The sequence below is a fragment of the Solea solea genome, chromosome 13 (assembly GCF_958295425.1).
Source record: "Solea solea chromosome 13, fSolSol10.1, whole genome shotgun sequence".
NCBI lineage: Eukaryota > Metazoa > Chordata > Actinopteri > Pleuronectiformes > Soleidae > Solea > Solea solea.
Window position 1 is genome coordinate 26,971,262 of NC_081146.1, and position 26,192 is coordinate 26,997,453.

Below are 26,192 nucleotides of genomic sequence, written 5' to 3' on the forward strand. Positions count from 1 at the left end.
CCTTGAAATGATTATGCAGGATTGGCCTAAGTCGTTCCTCTTTAAAGGGAAAGGACCTTTGATGTCATTAGCTAAAGGCTTTCTTTGCTCACTTTGATACACAGTTCATGGATAGGTCCATAGATGTGCTGAATATTGAGTGATCACATATTCCTGCATCGTTAGAATTAGAAGCTGTGGTGGATGGAACTATGACCTGGATGTAAGGCAAGTGAAGGTAAATGTGCAAAACCATTACATGACCATTACATGACCCTTACATGACCTTTACAGTAGAGTTAAGTCTACAGCTAATAACTTTGAGTTGCCTTGGAATGAAGTTGAAGTTTTGCCACTCCACAGAAGATACAGGAAACAAGTCTATTTCACATGTTGTGCAAGTTTCAATAACATCATTTCCGGTGTTCAACGTTCTAAAGACATAAAATCAATGTTGAGTCTCTAAGAGGAATATAGCTTTAGAAGAACACACCAGAAGCACCATGAGGACGACCGAGGACGATCAGGACAAACTCAAATAACAAAAAGACGTCACAAAACATTTGTGATAGTTCAAAAATATCCATCATGTGTGACCTTTTCTGTGAATCATGAAATAAAGAAAACATGATAGAACTTTCCTGAGTCTGGTTTCGGACACACGTGTTCACATGATGACGTGAACACGTGCTTGTATTCGGTGTCATACACAAACTGAATGGAACTCGAGCGGTCTTAAAGCTCTGCAAACAGTGACCACATGGGGTCGCTGTTTGACAGGTGAATGGACGTCGCGTGATGAAGAGTCGATTCCCGTGGTGTGAACGTGGTGTGAACGCAGCACCGCGTCGTGACGATGAACTCGTGTGTTTTCTTGCAGTTGCTCTGAAGCTGTTTTCTGCGGCTGAGAAGCGGAAACTTCAGCCTCTCCAAATCTGTACGTTTCCTGGGTGATGACGTGTCGTAATAATAACAACAGTGATCACGATGATAAGGACAATGTGTCAGTAACGACTCTTCATGTCTTCATGTGAGGACTGTGTTGTTCAAGTGCTTCTGTTATTTTCATCACCTTCAGTGATCGTGTGCAATGATTGTGCTGCTGGAGCTGCTTTACATCACTTTATTCTCAGGTAAGATCCAACACAACTATATGTCCAATTAGAATTAGAACTTGTAGAGTAGCGAGCTTATTTATGTATTTATTTATTTTAAAATTAAACTTAAAAATGTTTTACAAGCCAATTTCCTGCCACTTGGAAAAAGAGTGGATAGATGATAGAGATGATGCTATTTCAGAATCTCACAACTATCATATGTTCCGTCAAGTAGGAAACAAAGTCCTCATTTTGAGATGCAAAGTCATAATGACGAGATGTTTAGTCATAAATAATGGAATATTGTTTCAAATGTAACTTTGTCATAATATGAGTGTTATGACTTACTGAGATACTGTTTTATTATGACGACATTTCATGTTTAGTAACTCATCATTATTACTCAGTTTCACATTCATAGAATAAAAAATCACTTTTACAGTGTCTCAGATTCTAAGCACAGTTCCTCTGACGTCACTCACACAATCACACCATCATAACCTCCCTCATGTTGCAGCTGTGCAGTCATGTGTCATGTGGAAGGTTAGATAACTTTATTTATAAGATATCTTTCATTAGTCACTGTGTCACAGCAGCAAAGACAAAATAAACTTGTTTTTTGTTAAATAATAACCACATTTCTGACATTACTGCTGTCATAGAGCAATCGCCACAGTATAGAGCTGCAACGAGTCCATCTATTACAGTAAATGCAGACATTTGCATATTGTCATTTATTGTTTAGTCCATAAAGTGCAGAGAAAATGTTATAAACCATTGATCATTTTTACAGACCTTTAAAATTCCTGTGATGTGCTTTACATGTTTTTAATGAATGTGTGTGTGTAGTTTGCAGCTTACAACATTTGTGAGACCATGTGTGAAAACGTGGAATGACTCGATGTCGATATCACTTCTTCATGTTAGTGCTGATGCATTTACTTCAGTCTTCAACTGTGGAAACAATATTCTGACACCAAGTGTGCAATATATAAGATGTTTGGATTGATTTTATATTTGATACGATATCTGGGGCTGATATTTATTTCTTGATCACAGTCTAATGAAAAACTTCAATATAAAGCATTTATAAATCATTTTTGAGAGCAGTGCACACTCAAAAATAGAATTACAGATGTGAACCTAAAAGAGTAAAAATAGGGCATAACCTTTTTACGTGAATGTCCATTTTTGTACTTTATGGAAGTGTTACCAGTTTAAGTTTGAGTTCAGTTCCCTAAACGACAGTAGTATTTTTTAGGCTAACTACATTCATGTTGGAAAATAGTTTTCTTTACATTTTAAAAGGAATCATTGTTACAATACAAATAGACCCATTTGATTGTTGTCGACTAAAACATGATTATATTTAGTTATAACCAGTAGCGTACCGTGGGCCTTCAGTAAAAACAACACGCACAAACACCGACTATATTCACGAGACAGTTGATCTGCAACAACCACAGCGCACACGCACACCACTGCGCATCTATAGGCTACTGCATCATTACCACCACATCTTCCGTTATGTCACTCAGCAACCGCAGTTTCACAAGCCACTATATGACACAAAACAAGCTTCCACATAAGCATAGGCGTCAGCTACGCGGGGAACACGTTAAAAATCGTGATCATAAACTGTTGATCACGATTTATGATCAACAGTTTTTTCCTCACCACTTCTAAGAAATGTTATCAATGTATCATTAACACTCCAACTACCGTAAAAATGATGTACCTCTTGGGTGTAGGTCTTCCTCTTGAAATCATTTCCTTCTTTTGTCCAAACGATCGCCGTGAAAAGTTCACACGAAGGAGATCAGAAACATGATTGATCGGTGGTGTTAATGCAGTGACCATAGCTGACTTCAAAAACCCGCCAAAGGTTCAAACGTCGTTGATGACAACAGTGGGGGCTAGCACCAGACACGTCGCTGGGCCTGGGGCGTTCTGTCACTATGCATCACATTTTGATTGGCTGACAACACACGTCAGTCAAAGTTATAACCAAACAGGAAATGGCAGCTTCAACAAAAGGCCAGCAGTACTACTAGAGCAGGTCCACGGAGCTATGATGCGTTTAATGACATCCAGGAAAATCCAGCTCAGCTTCACAAAAAATAACCATATTCTTTCTGGAAATATAATCATAACATACTACAGTAACATGAAGCATCGTGTCGTCTTATCTGTTGTAGTCGTGGACACACAGGAAGTCGCCCCGCTCCAAGTGACCGGATACGTTGGCCATGAAGTCGTCCTGCCGTGTCGTGTCACAGGAGACACAGTCGTTCAGATTCAGTGGACGCTGCAGCAGCCAGAGGGACAGAGTGTTTCCATCGCAGTTTATAATCCAAACCTGGGCAAAAATATCTCTGACTCTCCACTGAAGGATAGAGTGGAGATCGAGATACTATCTTTGATAATCAAAGACGTTGAACTGACAGATGCTGGGCTGTACACGTGCAGCGCTACAATCTTCCCCAGTGGTTCACTTATGCAGACTGTCCAGCTTATTGTTCGAGGTGAGTATGAGTATGAGTCATGCAACACAGCAACTAATATGTACAGTATATTATGGTATGTACCAGGGGTCACCAACCCTGGTACATACGCTATTAAAGATATTACATTTCAACAAAAACTCTCCATTATTATATTAAGCATAATTATTTGACCATTGCTGGTCGTGAAAGTGACGACTGCCTTTTATCCTCCAGCTCATCATTGGTGAATCATGCTTTTCACTCACACTCAAGCCACGCCCCCCCATTCATCGCGCGTTTCTATGAACTCAGGCGAGCGAGCGCCCGCCCTCGTCATGCGCCAAAGGTTCCAACCACCAACCGGCGTTGTTGGTGGTTCTTTCGAATCTTCTGTTCTGCCGCTCTACTGCTGCCTCATTGGATGAACTTGTGTCACCGAGTTATTTCAAACACAGAAAGTCAGAAAATAAGATCACCAACTCCTGCTAAATGGATATTAATACATGGATATTGATGGATATTGAGTATCGACACTCTAGACCAATCAGTGTGTTGATGTCACACTTTAGTATCGGCTCAGTTCACTTGGAACCTCGCCACTAAAAAAAGCACCAGGAACTTTCACTGATGGAAAAGCAAACAACTGTATTAATGGCAAAAAGGGCCGTGATTGAACTGCACATCTTTTTAAAGAGTTAAAAACTGACATTTTCCAGTTGGAGAAAAAACAGCTGTTAAAGTAAAGAAATCATTTCCACTCCTTATTACTCGTGTCCACACTGTCAGCCATGTTTGTATTAGACTAAGCCGCGTCTCACAGAGGTTTGTGGTGCAGGGGACGAGGTCTGACCGCGTGTCATCGTCTCCGTATCTTTACTGTCTGAGTAAATCAAGGATAATTACACAGAGTGTTAAGAACTATCATGTGTTTCTGCTTCCAGAAGAGATGCCATTACCATCAGGGACTGTCTTTGCTATAGTGGCTGCTGTCCTGCTGCTGCTGCTGCTGGGGATCATCGCAGCTGGAGCTTACGTCATATACATGAGAAGGTGTGTGTGTGTGTGTGTGTGTGCGTGACTTGGTGAGGACTATCAACGACAACACAGCTGTTTTTATGAAGTTTGATGATGTTTATTGTAGAGCTGCAACTCACGATTATTTTCATCATCGATTACTCTGTCGATTATTTTCTCGATGAATCGTTTGGTCCATAAAATCTCAGAAAACCTTAACAAATGTTGATCGATGTTCGTCAAACCTGGAAATGATGATGTTCTCAAATGTCTTGTTTTGTCCACAAACCAATGAAAAAAGCATTGAACCGATTAATCAATTATCCAAATAGTTGTCGATTAATTTTCAGCTCTAGTTTATTGTGATGATTATGCAAAAATAGGTGATAATTGTGAGGATGAGCCAATGACAGCCATTTTGATTCCTTTCTTCAGAGGTGATTCATCAGTCGGACGTCGTGGCTTAATCGGTGAGAATGTTCTTTTTATTTGTTTTCTTTACGTTGTATCGTGTTGCTGTTTGCATTCCCCTTGAATAAAGCTGCTCTGCCTCTCAGACACAGGTGAGAAGGTGACGGGCGTGGCCAGTCCATGTGATGTTGAGGTGAGTTCACTCCTCCTTCATGCTGTGGATGTGTGGTGATGTGTGGTGATGCACAGGGACAAGTGAGTGTCCATTTGTCCTTGTTTCTCCAAGGGTGTGGTCTACTCTCACGTCAACTACAAGCCATCCACCAAAGAGACGCCAGCAAACTCTGACAAACATGCTGCGACCATGAGCTCCGACGTCACGTATGCAGATGTTGTAGTTTTGAATCTTCAGCCAAAGTGAAATTTAAATAAACCCTTTCGAAGCGTCTGTGTGTAAGTATTTCCATGAATCATCACAGCGACCGTAAAGTCAGCTGTCGCTTGTAATGTTGCAGTGAGGAGCAGTACAAGCTTTTCTTCCTCCTCCAGTAACCATTGAGAAATAAAAATATAAGAAGAAAGGAGGAAGTTACATAAAATGCAGAACAGCCTTTTGCAAATTCATAAACCTCCGTCCGTCGCAAGAGGCAAGTGTTGAGGAAGTCAATCACGGCAAACCCAGTTTCTGCTGTAAAATGAATTTATTAATTTATTTTATTTATTTATTTGCACAAACATAATTTAAAATATTATGATTGGGATGTCCAAAGGTCAGGTATGAAACCTGTGAGGGCTTATATGAAAACCTCTCCCATGAAAACGTAAATCAAAGAAACATTTGTTGCAAACAAAGACAAAAAATAAAAAACAATTAAATGATAACAAGAATAACAACAGAAGAATAAGAAAGAAGCAGAAGTGATTATACAGTAAATATAACGAGGGAAAAAGAAAGAAAACAATAGACTTGAATGATTAAGATAATAAAGATAAATTCATAAATGAAAACAAAAAGAAAAAGATAAACAACGTAACATAAATTGCCCAAAAGTGGTTCCAGTGGTTTCCAGTGTCTAGAGTTTTTGTTTTTATTGTTAAACAAGTCTTTTAAACTAAATAAATGCACTTGTTGATCTGAAGACAACGGAACTCAACTCTATTATATAGCTGATGTATCAAGATAGAAAACTTAGTTGATTCTCAGGAACTCATTATGTTCATTATGTACCTTTATTATAACAGTCTGTGTTGTTTTGTGTCACACTGTGGTTGTTCCTGCAAATATCAGGCTTTTGCAACACAGGGAAGTATTTTTGTAAGTTCTACTTTTCTGAGCTTTAACGGGAACTTACAAAGATGAAAAGGAGAAATTTCAATTCAAAGGCTTGTATTTACTCTATATAAAGTCTTTATTTATACATAGCAATGTTAACTTTCAACAAATGCAGGCACTTGTTTCACCAAACTTTCCCACAAAATGTGTAATTCTTTACTCTGTATCCTGGTGAGTGCTGCTGTCTCCTCACAGCAGTGGAAATGAGAATAAGATAAGGCTCATGTGCTGGGGTTCACTACACTTTGTTGATTGTGGATTATTCTGTTAAACTGAAAGAAAAATATATATATATATATATATATATATATATCTATAAAGTATTTTTGTTTTGAAAAAGATATTAAAAGCCAAAAGAAATACGTTCTAACAAATACATGCTGTTTGCTGGAACCATGTTGTTCTTGCACACAATCACAAAGTTTGTATAGTAACAATATGTCAATTAAACACAAATGTGTATTAATGTCTCCAATGTCTGCTGCCTGAAGAGACAAGGCTCACAGAGTCTGTGACGTCTTCATTTGAAATTTGTGAATTTATTCATTCATTCATTGCTACATTCATCTACATTATCATGGCCCTTTTTATTTTACACTTCATTACCATGAACATTTGTACTTTTTATTCCTTCTTACTATTTTGTTTGTTTTGTTTATTGTCTGGTATCTTGTTTGGTTTTTATTAATCTGGGTTTTGAAAGCAGGTTGTAAAAAGGTGCTATATAAATTATTAAGTTTATGATGGATTATGTATGTCTATGTATTTATATACATATATATGTATATACATATATTATATATACTGTTATACTGTCATATTCAAGCATCCAGCAAACATGTGAGCACATGCGCCCCCTGCTGTCCACCAATTCTTTTGTTTTTGGACTCTTTGCTCGTCTAAGAATTTATTTGATATTTATACAGACGTCAAAATTAAATATTTGGATTAGATAACATAATGATGACATGAATAACAGAGAAAATAAAGAGAGAAATTCAAAGTAAAGAAAAGACGATGCACAATGAGGCTAGTTACTTATGCATTTATGAAGTCATAGTTAAGGGATACATGTCCACTTAACAAAAAGGGTCACAAGCAACATTAATAATGGCTAATAAATGCTCGATTATTAGTCAAGTAATGCTTATTCAGTACTTCCATAAACAGTTATTACTGTGTTAACCGACATACTTCATTACTTTATACCTTAATTAACCCGACTAACCTTATTAAATGTTTAATTACAGCATTTGCTGTTAATTAATGTACTCGTATTGTTAGCACATCTTTTTGCTCCTATAGCAGAGGGTGGATTTTAAACATGTGTACAGGGACCCATTGTCTTAGAGATAAAAACAGAACTAACGTGGCACTAACCCAACTTGGAAGTCGGGACACGCGGTTGGTGTAGTGGTTAACACTCTTACCTATGCAGCAAGAAGACTGGGGTTCAAGCCCCAGTTGGAATAAGGGTCTTTCTGAATAAAGAATCCAAAAATTTCATTTGAATTATATGTTTTTTTTTACAGTTTTGGTTTATTCTCCTTTGATTAATCATTTTTTGTTAAATCATCGTTGAGCTTTAGTGTTCGATGATAAATCACAACACACTGTGCTATCGCCCAAGAGTGTCAGATTCATTAGTCATTTATTTAGTTCATAACATGTCGGAAAAAGTTAATAAATATGGATGTTATGCAAAGAAGAAGAAGCATTTATTCAGTTTTAATTTATTTGTCGTATGGAGCAAAGAAGCCAGAAAATATATACATGTAAGAAGCTGAAAAATGAGAGAATGTGTTTTATTCATTCATTTCAAAAAAACAAAAGACACTCCACATAGTTGACAATATTTGTTTTAATCGATGAATGATCAATTAATTGTTGGAGCCCTAAAATACAGCACATAATAACAATCAGCTTTATTTTCCTCGTGTTTGTGCATGTAATGGTGACTCATACAGGACACATTGCAAATAACAAAACAAAACAGAGCAAAGATAAATAAGCACATAAATGCATCTCTTACGCGTTTAGAAAGAAGCAACAACAGCATACTAACTAAACTAATATATATATATAACTAATCAAGCGATTTCAATGATAAACTTCTATTCGTACTACAAACTTATTACGTATTTTTTACTCTGGCAAACTGGCAACCTCCACCGGCCTGTAAACCATTCTTCTACGTACGTACGTAAGTAGGTACGTAGGTTGCGTACCACACACAACTCACACACAGAGAAACATGGCGGACGTGTTGGACCTACATGAAGCGGGAGGCGAGGACTTTCCTATGGACGAGGATGGTGATGGTAAACACGTACTTTTGTTAACCATTAGCGGCAGTTTCCTCACACCTTATACCTTCAAATGGTGTCTTTGTATTCGGATATAAATGAAAGAATCCGCGTCGGAGAGAGCGCGAACACACGCAGGCAGCGTGGTTGTAGGCCTGCCTGGAGAATGCTAACAAGCTAACGTTACTGTAAGCTAGCTACTACGTGTTCGTCTAAAACAGTAAATGTCAACTTTATTACACATTTCATGTCAAATAATTTATTTGGTGTATAAAAATGAGGTAAAGAGCATTATTACTATAAAGCATTATATGATTAGGTTTAAAACATAGCGTGTTGTTAACCTCCCCTAGCATGTTGTGAGTCAAGCTAACGGCTACATTGAATAGGCCATTAAATTTGGCTTACATAACACTTACATTTCAACGTGTTTTGTTACAGGTTTAGTTAACTGCAACTTTTACTAGTGTACTCAGGTCGTTGTTGCAGAACTCGGGCCTTTGTAAAAGATGTGTTTGTTCGCCGCGTTGCACATTTGGTTTTAACTTGCTGATTTTTTTCCTTTTGTCAGAGAGCATCCACAAACTGAAGGAGAAAGCCAAAAAGAGGAAAGGACGAGGCTTTGGCTCAGGTCAGTAACCACTGTTGAGATTTTGCTCCGTGCCAATTATTAATCAGCCTTGTTATTTAGCATTACTAAGTATTTGTGTTACCGTTTCCAGAGGAAGGAGCCAGGTCCAGAATTAAGGAGGACTATGATACTGTGGAGCAGGATGGGGATGAACCAGGCCCTCAGAGATGTGAGTGCTGTTGTTCCAACTACTACACAGTCTCTACCTAAAGTTCTTTGTAATTTGTGAGGTCACCATATTTGATATAATGTGTCTTGTTTAGCAACAGTTCTCTTTTACTGATAGTTGAGTTTCTTTTGTAGCATGGTTGTATGAGATGCTAAACAATAGGTGGTGCTGACTGCACCATGCACACCCCCTGCGCTAATAATCAGCCTGAAACACACGCACTCGATCTCATTGAAAATATGGGACAAAAGTGAAAACAACTCGTAATTTCCGAGGTCAGGGAACTTGGATTTCCAACATGTAGTAGTTGTAGCAACCTCGCCAACTTTGACATAGGATTCCGAGATGGCTGCCACCATACAAACACTGCAAATGTTCCTGTTAATAGCACTAGTTTTGTTTAATTTGTTTCACAATAAATCAGTTGTACACACAATTTTTATCCATGGAGATTTTGATACACTGTAAGTGTGAGAATCCATGGTTTTCTTAACCTCTGTGTGAAATCACTCCCGGCTCCGACTTCCAATGTAAATGGAATGCAGCATTGTCTTCCATTCTCTGAAACATGAGTGAGTTAGTGAGAAACAGAAAAACATTTTGAAAATAAACTGTTGCGTTATGGACTTAAATCGTCCTTTCAAAAAATTAGGTAAGTCTGGGAAATAGCAATACTAGTGTTTTGACAGCAGAAGTTACACACTGGAGCTTTAAAATGGCACGCCTAATTTAATCAACACCAGCTAAAGTCTCTAATATCTGAAAAACATCTAATGTGATTACCATAAATACAAATAAATTAAGAATTGAGATGGAAGTAAAATGCCTTTTGAGAATAAATAAGCCTTTGTGAAGATACATTGATGTAGTCGTATAACGCACATTGGTATACTCGGTGCTTGTCTTATTTGACCCCTGATTCATTTTCTTGCCCTTCTCTTGCTGCAGCTGTGGAGGGATGGATTCTGTTTGTGACAGGTGTCCATGAAGAAGCCACTGAGGAAGATATCCATGACAAGTTTTCAGAGTTTGGCGAAATCAAGAACCTGCATCTCAACCTTGACCGCAGAACAGGCTACCTCAAGGTGAGACCCAAAATGCCTGGTGTCGTATATCGTAAAAATGCAAAATTATTCAGTCCAAATGATTTATTTATTATTATTATTATTATTATTATAAAAATGTATCGGTTATAGAATAAGTTGACGATATATTTAGTTAAAAAATTATTAATTGGTGCTAACCTACACTTATTGGATTTAATAATAAAAATAATAAATTTTCTTTATGTAATTTCAAAGTGGCTTTACATTAAAAGCACAACAATACAAAGACATACACATAAGTTAAAACCATTAGACATAAAAAGCAAACAATTATAGAAATTCAATTTTTGAAAATTAGACATCAAATTTTCACCCGTCCAAATAAATCGTTGTTTATACTGTAAAATATTCTGCCAAACCGATGACCATGGTTTGTTTTTGGGCTGTACAATGTGTCTTCAATCTCTTGTAAGCCACAAGGTGGCAGCATTATCCTAAGTATGAAAAAAGACCAAAGAACCTTTGACCTGATCACTTTTGAATACAAGCTGTTGGATTTGCACAAAAGTTGCCATAAATGTGAATGAATTCACCCAATGTCCATATAACTGTTGCAGGGGTATGCACTGGTGGAGTATGAGACGTACAAAGAGGCTCAGGCAGCCATGGAAGGGCTCAACAGTCAGGACATGATGGGGCAGCCCATTAGTGTCGACTGGGGATTTGTCAGAGGGCCCCCAAAGAACAAGAGGAGGTGAGGACTGTGTGTGTTTGTCTGTTGCTTGCAGCACATTTCTGGTTAAAGGAGTGACCTCTGTTTTACTTTTTGTCAAACTGCAACATTTGAATTGCACTCCTTTTTTATCTGACGCTGTTTTTCTTTATCCTGCTCCTTCTTCCCAGGGCTGGTGGACGGAGACGCAGCAGAAGTCCAGACAGGAGGCGGCGTTAACTCTGGCAGGTGTCGGTGGCCAGAGAAGGGGTCTGTCACTCTGACCTTGTCAACGTCTCATGGAGCAGTTTTTTTTCCTTCTTGTTTTGTGAACATTATTTTCAGTAACCGTTACATGGCATGCAAGTTTAAAATACTGCGGTAAACAGTTGCTCCTCTGAAGAGATGAATAATGTAAGCATCAAGGCATCCACTCAGCATTTGGCTGTAAATGCAGCTTTAGAGTGTAACCGGTTATCCATTAAACAACATGGCTGAAACTTTGTTTTTACTTTTTAGTGTCAACCAACTTGTAGGTTAATTAATACGTATTTGTGGTTTTCTGGAGTCACTCAATTTCTTGTTTCCTTGATGTTATGTGCATTTTATTGTGCAGTGCTTTTTTTTATCACGTTGGGAAAATTAAAGTTTTTAAAAAGTCAAACCTGTGTGTGTCTTTCTTTGCAACTTATTTTCTCTCCCTCTTCCATACTCGTGTGGTTTGTTGTGTTTTTTGTTAAACACTGCCTATGACGTAGGGGTTACGTCATCCAGGATGACCTCATCCCGGCAATGGTGACGCCCCGGTTATTTAGTAAACTGTGAAGCCACCTGTCAGTCCGGACTCAGCTCCGCACTCATAGGCTACTCGGACGAAACCGCTGGTCCTTTATTTGTCCTCAGCCAATTGGTAAATGAACGTTTTGTGTTCGCTCGTTCTCATTTGGTGCTTACTCTACTGGAGAAGATCAGCCACTCGCCATTGGTTCTCACGAATGTCCGTCAACAATACTCTGCTCTCTGATTGGCTGGCTCTCTGTTGGGGGCCGGCTCTTACTCTCGGTTGACGTTGTTGTTGTAAGTGGTGGAGAGACATTACTTTGTAGGTTGTGGTCCGGTTTGGGATATTACGTCCACTTTCACTCACGAGGATGCTAAAAAGTTAGGACGTTGTTTGTTGTGGAAACGCGGATTTTGTTTGCAAGCTGCGGTTCCGCAGGACAACTTCATGGGACGACGGAAACATCTGCGAGGCCGTTCAAGGTAAGCGGTAAAGGGATACTCTAGCTACTAGCTGTTCATCTAAGCTAACGTTAGCTGCTGATTAGCCAGGCTCTAGGTAGCCCACTTGACTGCTAAACGACACGCTTTGTTTATTTACTAAGGAATCGAACACCACACCTGCTGTGGGAATTCACCCACGCAGGACGCACTTCTCCAGAGCAGGGAATCGTGTATTTGACGTCTAAATAAAGTTGTGCTGGGAGTAAACGGACCCGAGTAAAGACCCCATGCGGCTGAACGCCTTCAATGCGTTTATGTAAGCATGTGTATTGTTCGCTTATAGTATACTTCACACAATAGTCGTAGCCATAGAAGCTATAACGGTGAGTCAACATGTCTCTTATAGGACAGAAGCACCCGGAGCGGGGATGTGCATGTGTTTCATGGAGGTGATGGAGGCTGAACGGTTTATGAGTTGTGAGGAATAGCATCACAGTGTGTGTTTGAACATCATTTGTTTTATTTACTCTGTCTGGTCAGCTGTGTGTCAGAGATCTTACTGTCGTGGTGTGTAGACGATGCGAGTCCGGTTTGTAGTCGTGTTGCATGTGTGATGTAACATTCTTACAGCTTAGTGTCCACAGTCAGTCACGTGTGTTTTCTAACTTCTAACTTAAACGACTGGTTTCGTTAAACAGCCGTTCAATAACTAACGGGATCGACGTGTGTGTGTGTGTGTGTGTTACCCTGTCACTGTCAGTGGGACAAGCAGGAACCCGGTCTGTCTGTGGGGTTATTTTGTCGTCATTTCCACATGAGACAGGGTTGCCTTACACTTTGCCTTGAATTATTCACGTCTTGTATTTGTGTGCTCTTTTGTTTGCACCAGGACAGTCAGTCAACCTGGAAAGTAGGACAGAGGCACACGTTATTTTACTGGACTTTCCTGCAGGGACTAAAAAGTTATTGAGAACTAATGCAGCTCAATGATTTGGTTAAAGTATTATGAAGTCAAGCTTCAGCTCATTATTGTCTGTGTTATTGTTCAACTGCAGTGCAGGACGTTTAAATATCACCAAATGTTCATTGCATTTAAACTATTATCAAATGCGTTCACACAATGCTGATTAAGCCTATCGGCCCCACACTACTCTCTGTGTGTTTCTTAGTACAGTGGTGTTGAATTGCCCAGTGACATTCCCTCGCTGCACACAGGAAGTGATTTGGTGAAGGTCTACTCTGAGGAGACAACAGGAACATTGCACTAGTAAAGTGATGCTGGAGTACGCCTGACAAAGAAGTGTACACACATTTCAGAAGAGACTGAGCTATATCACTTACGTCTGCTAAAAGTCTGACTTCTGGTCAGTTGTCACAAAAGAGAAAGTTGGACTTTGTAAGGTAATATATGCTGTATATTCACAAACAGTAATGTTACATCATGCAAGTTCACAAAGACCTGAGACAGAATAATAACATACACAACAAGACGAGTCGACCAAAACCTATATGCACTGCGGCTTTAAGAGAAGAGGAATCATTGTCAAACAAGATGCTGTCAAAGCCGAAACTGTGGCATAGAACAGAACTATGAAAAACAGGACAAGTAAGTTTCATGCTGAGCAATTTGCTAATTGAATTATTTTAAATAGTGATTGTAAATTGTAAACAATAGTTCAGCCCTAGCAGTCGGTTGATGGGACTACAACAATATACTCCTATAAGGGCTGTTGCCTTTATCCCAAAAACGAAATGCTGCTTGTGACAATATCACATACCCACGCAGGTATAACAGGGTTCATACGAGGGCTTTAAATCCTTGAAAATGCTTGACTTTTAACATAGTATTTTCAAGGTTTGAAAAGTGCTTGAATTTTGGATATAGTACTTGAAATGCTTAAAAATACTTCCTGTATGTGTTCTTTACCAAAAATAGCTAATTGATTGAACAGTTTGCTTATTAGACGCAATTAATAAATTCATACCAAAAACTGGGCCTAGACCTGTAATATAATAGTGTAATAATCATGTCTGAGTATGTATATACAGTGTTCACATTCATTTACCACAGCATCAAGGTACTGATAAAGTATTCTAAAACCTTTGACCTTGGAAAAGGTTGAAGCATGAAGGATGTAATAAGCCACTTTGTCACCACAGCCCTAACTCCCACCTATATTCACTCATGAGTTGGCTGTGCAGGGCGATGCCACACACGCAGTCCTGACAGTTGCAAATAAGCCTTTTGATCCTAAGAGGTGTGAAAAGATTAAACTGCTATTTGAATGCTACTAAGCATAAGTAGTAGATTTGATTTTTCATCCGTCACACGCTGAACTCATGCGTTACTGTACACCTCAGGATGATGAATGAATGCAAGTTGCCCGTCAGTTCTCTGAGACAAAAAGATCTTCATACCCTGCTGTAAGGGTGAGTGAGGTTGCACTGTCGGCCATCATTATGCATGTCCTCGACAATTCAAGGAATATATTGATGCATGCAGCAGCGTTTGATGTGGGCTTGTAAAAGGTACTAGGGATGCCACGATTTCCAACAACAATAATGTGACATGCTATTCCTGCTAAGATATTTGGATATTTCCCTTCCCCTATTACACTTACTATTAACAGCTAAGCTAAGCTATTTGTTCCTTACTCTCTCATCTAATAATTCCACCATGGAGGATGGCTTAATTTGCTTGTGTCCCCTATTATCACAGTAAAACTTTAGGCTTAGAAGTTAACCCCGATTCCAACAACAACATATTGTTGTTTTTCTGATGGATTCAAAGTGGATGTAAGTCCAAGCTTCTCTCACAGTGCTCTCTGCCACGCCAGACTGTGAATCTTATATACAGTATCTTATATATCTTGTTGTTGGACAGCCTTTTTCAGCTGGAAACTGACATTTTGTCAGTTGCTTGGTAAACCCCTCACTTTCTGCACCAAAGTCTGCAGAGAAACTCAGCAATCGTGTGTCACAGCACACAGTTGTTGATCCACTGCTGCCTCCATCAGCGATGGTGCTTTTCCATTATACAGATCTAGCACTACTCCAGTTTTTCTTTAGCTTTTAAGGGAGTTGAGCTGAAAACAGCCAGAGTGTTGTCACTGGAAGAGTCATGAGCGCGACGTCCGACACGAAGCAAACTGTAGAATTATTAAAAAGCTTTGACCATGTGTCAGGAAACTCATACAACCAGAGCTTTCATTTTAAAGTTGTCTGTCAGTTCAGGGATCTTCTATGTAGTAAAGCTGGAAGATGATAAAACATTTGTTTGATCACGTTGTCTTTGTGAAGGTGTGTGAGACATCGTTAAGTCTTTGACACGGAACATTGATGCATACAGCAGCGCGGTGACGACCTCAGGGCAGCCAAGTATTTTAAGTAGAGCAGGGTGTAGCATCCTTCCTTTACAAGTTCAGATTCCAAACTGGCAGCATGTGAACAGAATAATATCAGGAGATATAACCTGGATTTCATATAATGAGATCATTGAATAGTAACTGAAATAGTACTAGATATCTAGTCACATCCTGCCTGTAATAGCACAGAATAAGGCAACACGTTTTCTGTACTGCAATTAGATTTTTGTCTGTTTTCTTTGTCTAAATGAAAGTTTGTGGTATTCTCTTTCTTTATCTTCTCGTCATACAGAAGATATCCTGTTGTATTCAAAGGTGCTGCTGTAATCGTTTGGTAGAAGATGAAACTAGAGAGGTGACATGACAGCTGAGTGTTCCGAGTTGTCTTAAATTATCTTAAATAATCCTCGGGCCAGTGGATCTCAGGAGAACTGAGTAATAAAACATTAAATGAAGGCAAGTGTTTGCACAGCAACAGGTAGACGTGTGAATGGAGAACTGGTTCCAAATAATCTGGAGCACTAGAGTTGCCCCCGAGCTTATCAACTCTGCTGAAGATTGCAGCTGGGAACATGAATTCATGGTGGGGACAAAGAAATATGAAGAAAGAGCTGGAGAGTTATAATGTCTTTAAAATGATCATGTTGATGGTGAAAACATCAAAATGATGCTTACACGTCTTTCTACACAAGATGGTCTGAAATTCCAGCGATGTCATGTGTTTGCCTCTCTGTACATTATTGCACCTGCTTCCCAGAATGTTTGTCAGAGAAGGTAAATATTCCATTTTATAATAACATTTGTATCAAGCAGGCAGGTCTAACATATTTTTTAATTCTTTGACCTTAAGCAAAATTGCTTTTGCATTTTTTTTTCTGCACAACCCACCAATAGGCTATAATCATTGCTATTACCTTTAGTCAAAATGTATATTGCTGACGTTTTGTCACAGCATTTGTGACCCTGACCATCTTTTATGGAATTATATCATTTCTGTGGTTCTGCCTACCAAATGCCTCGTCTCAATACTCCCCGAATCCATCGATGTAAACGTGTACTCTCTGTGGAAAAGGGTTTGCCAAAGAACTGCCATCGCAAAGTTGCAAAACCTGGTGGCAATGGGTTTATTTTCTCACACTGTATCACTGTGACATGGAGCTGAGTCATACAACACAGTGGAGGCTGTATGCTATGAGTCTTTCTGAACATTTACAAGTGCTTGTCTTTGATTTATTTATATATATATATATATATGGATTATGTACACACATCTTATATTTATGTTACTATTATTAAAGGATAGTTTGTCAGTGTTGACTGCAATGAGATGGATAGCAGACAGCGAGGGGACGAGCAGACATGTTTCTTTACTACGGAAGTGGAAAATACTTTGGGACAATTAGACATCACTGCACGTGTCAAAATAGTCCATTCCAACTCAACAGCTGATGCATGTGCACACGCCACAGTCGGATCATTTCATTTTGCGTCCATGTAAACGATGGAATCATTGCACATGTAATCATAGCTACAGTCGCACATAAATGTCCTTCATTTAACATGGAAAAGCCAAAGAAATAAAGCAGAAGTTCATGAAGTTCAAATGAGTTATTCTGTGACTTGAGTGTTGGAAATTCTTCCCTCTGTTCTTTACCCAAGTGGCACAAACTTGCCAAACATGGCAGCAGTAAACCAGCAACTCCTTTTGTCCTCGTGATTTTACAAACTTTAACTTCCTGTTTGAAAACCCTGTCTAACAGCAAGCTAAAGTGGTGTGATGTGTGATGATGATGATTTTATTAGGTGAGTCTTTTCTAAAATGGCTAAAGTCAGTGTTTCCTTGTGTCCCCGCTGTCAGCCGTGTTTTTGTCGAGCGTGTTTTAAGATGGTCGTTGCCCCAGGGAACATACACACACACACACACACACACACACACACACACACACACACACACACAGCTACACATTGCTAACCAGGACTGCAACTACAGATTATTTCAGTGAAGAAATGGCTGATGAGGAAGGTGCAGTGCCAGAAATGTTGTGTGTCAGCGTGAGTTAAACCTCTTCAAGCTGTTAAAGGAATAGTTTGTTTTTAATCATTTGCCAAATTCAGATAATGACAATTTTGGTCCTGTTCCAGCTGTGGAGACACTGGTACATATCCCTCCTGGTTTTAATGTTTAATGTATATACTTTGCACTGTTATATGTAGTTAGTTTATTTCTTTTAACCGGATTATACTTAATCTGCAGTTAAATCTGAATTGAATTGAATTAATTCATTGATTCATTGTTTGGGCTCAAATGGTTTGATCCACAAACCAAAGGCAAATAAACTTAAGCATATTCTCTTTTTAAGAAGCTCAAACAATTATTGTACTGTAATGAATGAATACCACTCAGACTAATAGATAGATTATCAAAAAGACTGGTGTTGCTGACTAAAGGTCAGTGCATCATGCAGCCAGACTTTAATGAACATGAACTCTCCTACTGTTTCCCATAGCCTTAATATCTTTGACGTGGATCGTCCTATTTTTGCTCTCCACAGCTGTGGTTGTTGAGAGCGCCTTGGTGATGGTGAATCTAGAGTTTCATAGTGTAACCATGCAGCCTAAGCTACACAACGTATGAACATTTAAATTGGTTTCTTGCTGGACTTCCCCCAAACAGCTGTTCACTAAGTGTGTGTGTGTGTGTGTGTGTTCTCCTAAGATGCAGTGTCAGTTTCAGAGACAGGCTCTTTATTCCCATAGGATGACTGAGCCATGGTTAGATTAATAAGTAAGCAGGTTAGTAGGACAAACACATGAGTAAACATGTAAATGCAGTCTCTAAATGCAGTTTTCGTGTAGACAACCAAAACGATGAGGTCATAGTCCCACCTCTTGCTCTCTTGTACTGGCATTCGCTGTCATGACCATCATCATCATCTTCATCATATTCCTCCTCTCTTACTCGCCCAGGCTTGGTCCTTTCTGTGATTGTATACATTGTCATTTTGAAATGTTTGCACACAAGGTGCATGCGTTACGTCGTCTCCTCCGTTTGTGTTGTAGCTGCGTTACAGCGCCACATACAGGCCTGTCGAAGCCTCGTTAACGCAAAGCTTTTTCAAAATGACAGAGAAAAAGGTTGTTAACATTTGGTTCCTTTTGCGTGTGGACAGGGCTTTAATCTACTTTAAGCAAGTCATTGATGTATGTATGGATGTAGGTAGGCACTTGGAACCAGAGCATGAGAACCCTGGGAGTGTTTAAAAACTCTGATATTTTTGTCTGCTTTTCAGTTTGTTGACGCAACATATTTTCAAGGCGTTCCTTGGCACAATATCAGTATCAGCCAATATTGGCTTTAAAATGTATCATCTGATATCGACAAACACGCAAAGATCCCCCGATATGATTAATGACTAAACGGCTGAATAGGCTGCTACTTCCTTGACTCTGATGATAGCGCCCTCTCCACAATTAACTTTGCGTGTTCATGTTTCAGCAGATATGTATGTATTCATTTTATTCATTGTGCAAAATAAGTAAATATCTAAAAAGAAGTCATAGTTGAAGAGAGAGCACGTATAGAAATGAAGATGTTGTTTTGATCCTTAGTCATATTGGGGGATCTTTACTTGTGAGCCACTGATGATATCTGATGAAACATTTTAAACACAGACACAGACACAGCCTTATGTTTTACATCTTTGAATAGCACATAATATTATTAATTTATTCAGATAAATTGAACGATCGATTGTTCGAGAGACTGAAATAAAAGATGCATAATTGTAAGCTCACACACAGATAAAAATAAAGCATGTGTGAGGCAGAGGTGAACAACACACCACTGACAATGGTTTTAGTGTTTGTGGCAGGTTCATTTTACTGTGGAATTCAACTTTCTTTCTCTTTTTTGTGACCCTCCTTCCATGCTGCCATGTGTTTGTGTTGTAAGCAGCACTGCTCATGAGCACAGGAACAGATGTGATAGGAAAGAGAGAAAAAACCCCACCTTGGTTCCTACACTGCCACAGTGAGATGGGGATCAATAGGTGGCTTGTCTCTGCGAGGCCTCTGTGTCCAGACAGGACTCATAAAACTCTGCGCAGACCCCGCCCTCTCCGGCGTGGCTGGTTGCCTGCCAGTCTTGTGACACAGCAACCAGCCTGTGCCCAGGACTGTTTGTGTCAGGGTGGAGAGACGCGGTGAAGTGAGACACGTACCTGTGTGCCAGCGGCGGCTTCACAGTGTGCAGCACGTTGTGAATGCTTGAGCATTACATGTAGAAAGTTCACATTGTTGTCATACAGTAAAGTGGGTTAGAATGATAATAAATAGACATATGAACCAAGCGGCCCTTGATACCATAGAGCATGAGATGCCACTCCCACAAGGGAAGCCATGGTAATGGGAGCTGCTGTTTGAGTTGAAGTATCACTTACTTCATGCTCATGTCACCTTTCCTCCCTCCACATACAGGACAGGGAGGGGAAGTTACACTACAAGTACCCGCTCAGACTCTTTACTTTACAGCTGTTACTTCATATCATTACATTATGACATTAAAGTCAATCATCCAAACCACAAATTACAAGGATTTAAACACTTACTAACTAACTGAAAAATGGTCAAATCAAGACATTTGAGAACATTTTTCAACATTTTCTGACATTTTAGGGACTAAACAAATGACTCAAGTTTTAACATTAATTATTGCTTTTGTATGTCATGTAGTAGGTCAATATGTTATGTCATTGATACGTGAAGCCCAAAGATAGATTAGTTGACTAAAATAAACATGCAAGAGAACCAGAAAATGTTTACATTTAAGAAACTCCTACAGAAACCCACAGTTGATGGACTCGGTTATTTGTTGTTTATGTTGTTGTTTATTTCAGGGTGTTATCGCTGCTTAATAATGAGATTTAGATTCTTCTTTCATACGTGGACAAAGGTTTGGTTGCATAAACTAAAAGACACCAGTCATTCCTGCCCTGCCCTGTTTATCCATGAGAGCAAGAATAATCCCACATCCAGCTCTGAAGAGGAGCCTGTCACCCAGGATGACATCACACAGGGAGTGACGTGGAGTGGCCCCGCGGTGCTGTGTACATGGCCTGGCCTGCAGCACGTGGGGATTGGCATGAGCATTAGTGCTGCCTGCCTGCAGAGAATGGCTCCAGTTTAGCCGCTGGCTTTAGCAAGGCTTAGTTGGCTTCACATTCACTTTGACTTAGCGGTCGACATTTGAACATTGATCCGTGTTGGTTTTGGTACAAAAAAGTGGAATTGTTGAACTCAAATATCACATCCTGAGTCAAACTTTGTATTTCTTAAGGGTCGATATGTGAATTGAGGAAGTAGTCATCTCACCTTCCAAATGTGAATTATGTTAACCATCACTGTCAAACCTAAAACATTTTATTTTATCGGTATATAGTTGATTAATCTGCCGATTATTTTCTCGATTAGTTGTTTGGTCCAAAAAATGTCAGTGCATGTTGAAAAATGATGATGTTCTGCAATGTGTTGTTTTGTCCACTAACATACATGATTCAGTTTTAATGATTGATTTGATTTAAATTGAAATTCTCTGGTTCTGGAACGTGTTACTGCCGTACAAACAAATCAATATGTTGGTTCTCGCATTAATGTGACAGTCTAGTCCTGTATCATTAGGACTACGCTGGATTTATTTTGCAACACATTTCCATCGTGCTATTCTCTTATCATCGTACTAATTAATGTAGATTTATGTAACTGGCTGTTGAATTTCCTCACACTTTGCTAATGGATATGTTGGCAGTGTTGAGATGGATGCAGAGGCTTGTGTTTCTTCCACAGGGCTATAAATTGATAAATACAGACTATTGGAGCTGAATGAGGGACTTCTCGCCCACACAGTGTGGAGTATAAATTGGCAGTTTTCCGGGAATATTGAAACCAACGCCTTGTGTTCACTAAGTAGAGTGAATTTGTCTGAGGCCACTTTCCCAGTCGGACTCAGACCCTTCATCTGTGCTGTCAGAACAGCACTTCTCATCGACTGCTCTGCAGCAGTCTCAGATACCGGCACTTGATTTTCTGCTGACGCAGGTGTCCGCCACAATGTAATCAAGTCTCTGTGGAATGTCACTTAATGGTCCCATGTAGCCTTCTCCAAGGCAGTCCGCTTAATGTGAGCGTAAATGAGCACTGACTGCTGTGGTGTGCCCCAGGCTCCAACAAGGAACCTCTGAGGCTGCCTTTAATAGACTGCATAACAAGCCTTGTCAACACATGGACAGATAATGAGACAACAAGACTACAGTGATGACTCGGGCTGAAAATGTTTCACATCAAAATCACAGTTTGAATCAATGCAGTTGCTTCTATATACTCGTTTACTTGTGAAAGCAAAACTACACAGATCGTTGACCCTAATTTAACCAGCTTCAGAGTCATTGTGATGCTTAAATGTCCTGTCGTGGGAAGATTGGGGGCTGTCTCCACTCCCCCTGCTGTCTGTAAGTGGAAAATCAGCCTTGCAAGATCAGGGCCACCGACCCGGAGTCCTCAGAATCAGGAGGTTTTGTGAAGTCTCAGGTCCCTCGAGAAACACAAATTGCTTCGCAGCACTACATACACGCCAGGGCTGCAACTGATGATTATTTTGATAATCGATTTCTTCCTCTCCAGGTGCTCATGCAGCGATGTTGTTGATGCTGTCGTGCCATGCGAGATCAGCTGTTCTAAAGCTGTTCTTTGAAGGCGTTCACGTAACGTTCTCCCGTACTTTTCACGACTTGGTTCGTACATTTTTCTGCTCATGTTGTTCTCTGCTGTGTTCGCCATTTTACAAACTCCCAGAATCACGGGAGCTACACACGGCTTCTTCTTCTTCTTCTTCTTCTTCTTCTTCTTCTTCTTCTTCTTCTTCATCTTCTTCTTCTTCTTCATCTTCTTCTTCTTCTTCTTCTTCTTCTTCTTCTTCTTTTATTACGGTGGTGGGCATCCAGCTAAATGCCGCTTACTGCTTATGGCTTTGGTTGGCGTACTGCCCCACATTAGGGGGTAGCAACTGTAAGTGTAATAACGTAGACCCAACTAATCGATTGTTAAATTAGTTGCCAACATTTTTAACAATCGATTTTAATCGATTTATTCGATTAGTTGTTGCAGCCCTAACACACACAACACAACACCTATGGATACCGGCTATGAGACCAAGGCAGCAGTAGCAGAGAAAACTGTTGTCGGTGAAAGTGAGGAAGAGGAAACGACTGTCTGACCGCACACGAGTTAACATTTTGAATTTAAAAACAAAGAAGCATGCTAAATGAACGCCGACACATGGCTTGTGTTGGCCGGCTCTGGTGAAAACAAATGCACATGGCCAGGAGAGGGGAAGGGAGGGAGGGGGCGTCAGCGGCGAGGTTTTATGACAGTCAAGATAAAGCGCAAACAGATGGATGGATCTTTACGGTGGTGTCATGAAAATATTTATTCTGAAACTGTAGCTGGAGCTCCATAGAGGAAAAGGTGACCAGACCCAGACAGAAGTAAAAAGCTGTCACGTGCTGGGTTTTTTCTTTCAGCTTCTCCCTCTCCACAGGTCTCCATGGTGGATCAGTTGCTTTTTTCAGCCCCTCCTGACACAACCCTTTTATCCGGGCTTGGGAATGGGAATAACAGTTCAATAATAATAATAAATGATACACAAGATTAGTCATGATTTATTGGCCGGACCAGACCCATTAATGGTTCTACCTTTAGACTCTTTGTGGTCATTTTGGTTAAGTGTTTAAATTATTCACCTAAAGCTATCTCAAGCAGAATCATAGACCTGTGGTCCATAAATCATGCTGTTCTCAACCGAGACATCCTGTTGAAGAGGAAAGGTCTGTGTAAGCCTGATTATAAATAGTTGTTGCCACTGCTGTATTGATACGTGTGTCTGGTCGTAGGTAAAAGCTTTGTCTGGAGTACAAATGTGAAACCTTCATGTCCTAAAAACAAGTTTGTTTTTTTAAAGCCGTGGTAATATTGTGCAGGATTCCAGTGAACTTTAGACCAAGTTTATTCAGGGATCTTTGCTTCACCATGATGTCACGTCTCAGACACTTTGATAAACACTCTCAGTAGCTAATGCTTCCCATTTGAGTTCCACTTGGAATGAAGGAAACCACTCAAGCACTCAATGAATCAAAGTTTTTCCTGAACCAGATTTGCAGCTTCTCATCCAGGACTGTTGTGGTTAAATGTGGTTAATGAAAGTGGCTCAACAGCACAGTGTGCTCCAGTAATTGTTCTGCCACTGCTGCAGTGGTCGTCGTTTCTGTCTGGACCCGTCTGATCATGAGGTCTGATCATGACGTCACAGTCGGTCGTGACGGTGGCTTGTTCCGACCACATCCTCGTTTTTGTGACACTGTCATCTGAATATTGGGCACACACGTTTCATGTTCCATAGAAACATGCACTTGTGTTCTGATCATGCAAACATATCTGTAGTTTAACCTATAGAGGCGCAGGTTGTGTCCTAAAAGTACGTTTTTTATTTATTTATTTATTTATTTATTTATTTATTTACACTAGGGACTCAATTGAGATATATTACACTGCTGCAAAGAGGTAGAATAAAAAATCCCTGCGAGTAAACAATGAGAATGTAAAATGAATGCTGAAGCCAAGCAGCATGCTGTTGAAGCTGATTGCAATTAAATGCCAGCCAAACGCTTTGGCCCTGGAACAGTTTACAAGTCTCCTCTGTGCTTCTTGACTGAAAAGCATGAAAGGTCACACTGCTGTTTTCTCTCCACACTTACAGTAGGTTTATATTCCATTGTATCAGAGATGTCTCTGATACAATGGTTACACACTGTAAAATGACCAGACTCCTGCACATTAATACAGATGAGGCTTTCCATGTGATAGCTAATCAAAAATAATAAGAATTGTTGGTTGCAGTCCTAGTTTAACTTCCTGTGACACAGAGTGGATATTGTCTCGTGGTGTCAATCTTCTGATTCCTTGTCACAATTTAATTAAAAATGGATTTCCTTTTCAAAATGAATAAACTGAGAGAGAGAGGTTCTCTATTTGAAAAAGGCAACGTAAACACCGGCAACTCCAAGAACACATCTGTTTTACTGAAGCTGAACTTGTATCGTGTGTATTACACGTGAGTGTATGACATACCTTGGCTCATTTGTAAAACTGAAGCCTTCTTTTTTTTTTTTACAACAACAACAATTTTTGGACGTTTTCAATCAGTTTAGAATATTTGAGGATTTTTACCAGATTTATTTTTTACACCTCTGAAATTGTCTAAAATCCACTGCAAACGGACATTTTTTCCAGTACATGAGGCTAATTCCTGACAATGGAGGAGAGGTTTGCGACTGGTTGCCATAGGAATGAATGCACTTTTGGTCACAGACACAAAGCTGTGTAGAAAAGAAGCATCAGAGCTTTTCTTAAGTTCTCCTGTAACCCAGCCTGACTGCTGTGCTGCTGTGTTTGTAAAGACAGTTTGGCCTCAGAGAAAGCTCTTTCTTTTTGTTAATGAAAGTTAAGCCTAAATGGGCGGGCACTCGGGTCTCACACTAAGAGAACAGATGAGCAGATTGTCTTTAATTGAGGCATTAGGCGTTCACTGGGGCACTTTGTCCCTGACTGCACTTAAATGGTAGTTGGTGGCAGTTTTTGAACTCTGCAAAGTTCAGCGTTTCTATGTTTAAACTGCGATTATGAGCAGATTATTTTTAGACTATCTGAAAGAGGACGTTGCTCTAATTCTGGCAACCCAGAGATTAGGTGATGAATTGTTCACAGCTCATATCGCTCTGGTTTAGAGACACCAACAATCTCACACCGCACCCATCATCGCTCTTATCCCTGAGGTCGATGTTTCAGGTCCATAAAAACATGCATTACCTATAACCCATGCAATCATCTATGGTGAACTATGTGCTACGGATTACTTTTATAATGAATGAATCAATTAGTTGTATGGTCCATGAAATATTCACATTAGAGAAGCTGAAAAATCAGAGAGCTTGTTTTAGTTATTATTATTAAAAAAACACATTATTATTTTATTTTATTTGTTAATAAACAATTACTAATGTAATCGTTAACTATTTTGATTATTATTTTAAATAATTGAAGTAATGATGTCTTATTTATTGAGTTGCAACTTATTCTTTGTTTTTTAACATTAGATTGATTTCAGATAGTTGCAGTAACACATTCACTACTACTGTTAGTCAGAGATCGATGTTTTTTAGGCACATTATATGCTTCAGACAAGTTAACTGAGGCTAAAGTCATTATCAGTCTCTCGATCGTGTTTTCTTCACTTTGTTTTGCCCTGAGTTCCTGCACAGAAAAGAGCTGGTTGCTGAGTTAACATGGATCAGGTTTGGATGTTTCCAAGCC

General features: G+C 39.5%; 3 protein-coding genes across 5 annotated transcripts in view; all 3 read left to right on the plus strand.

Moving 5' to 3' along the window:
• Positions 1–76: 76 nt before the first annotated feature.
• Positions 77–6,790, plus strand: LOC131471693 (uncharacterized). Of its 2 annotated transcripts, XM_058648383.1 has the most exons (8): positions 77–217; positions 860–916; positions 1,058–1,112; positions 3,275–3,601; positions 4,504–4,612; positions 5,012–5,046; positions 5,134–5,180; positions 5,274–6,790. In XM_058648383.1, the coding sequence occupies exons 3-8, from the start codon at positions 1,070–1,072 to the stop codon at positions 5,406–5,408; spliced, it is 696 nt and encodes a 231-aa protein (XP_058504366.1). In that variant the 5' UTR covers positions 77–217; positions 860–916; positions 1,058–1,069; the 3' UTR covers positions 5,409–6,790. The 2 variants fall into 2 exon arrangements, with proteins under 2 accessions (XP_058504366.1, XP_058504367.1); XM_058648384.1 differs by lacking the exon at positions 860–916.
• Positions 6,791–8,512: 1,722 nt separating this feature from the next.
• On the plus strand, positions 8,513–11,848 carry rbm8a (RNA binding motif protein 8A). The gene is made up of 6 exons (XM_058647868.1): positions 8,513–8,641; positions 9,198–9,257; positions 9,349–9,426; positions 10,375–10,511; positions 11,090–11,226; positions 11,376–11,848. Exons 1-6 carry the CDS (start codon positions 8,575–8,577, stop codon positions 11,422–11,424), a joined length of 528 nt encoding a protein of 175 aa, XP_058503851.1. The 5' UTR covers positions 8,513–8,574; the 3' UTR covers positions 11,425–11,848.
• Positions 11,849–12,256: 408 nt separating this feature from the next.
• The window catches only part of otud7b (OTU deubiquitinase 7B), a 39,511-nt gene continuing 25,575 nt past the window's right edge, over positions 12,257–26,192 (plus strand). For both annotated transcript variants that reach the window (XM_058648058.1, XM_058648059.1), the window contains exon 1: positions 12,257–12,447. The gene's annotated coding sequence lies outside the window, so the exon portion shown is untranslated. The remainder of the gene's footprint in view (positions 12,448–26,192) is intronic.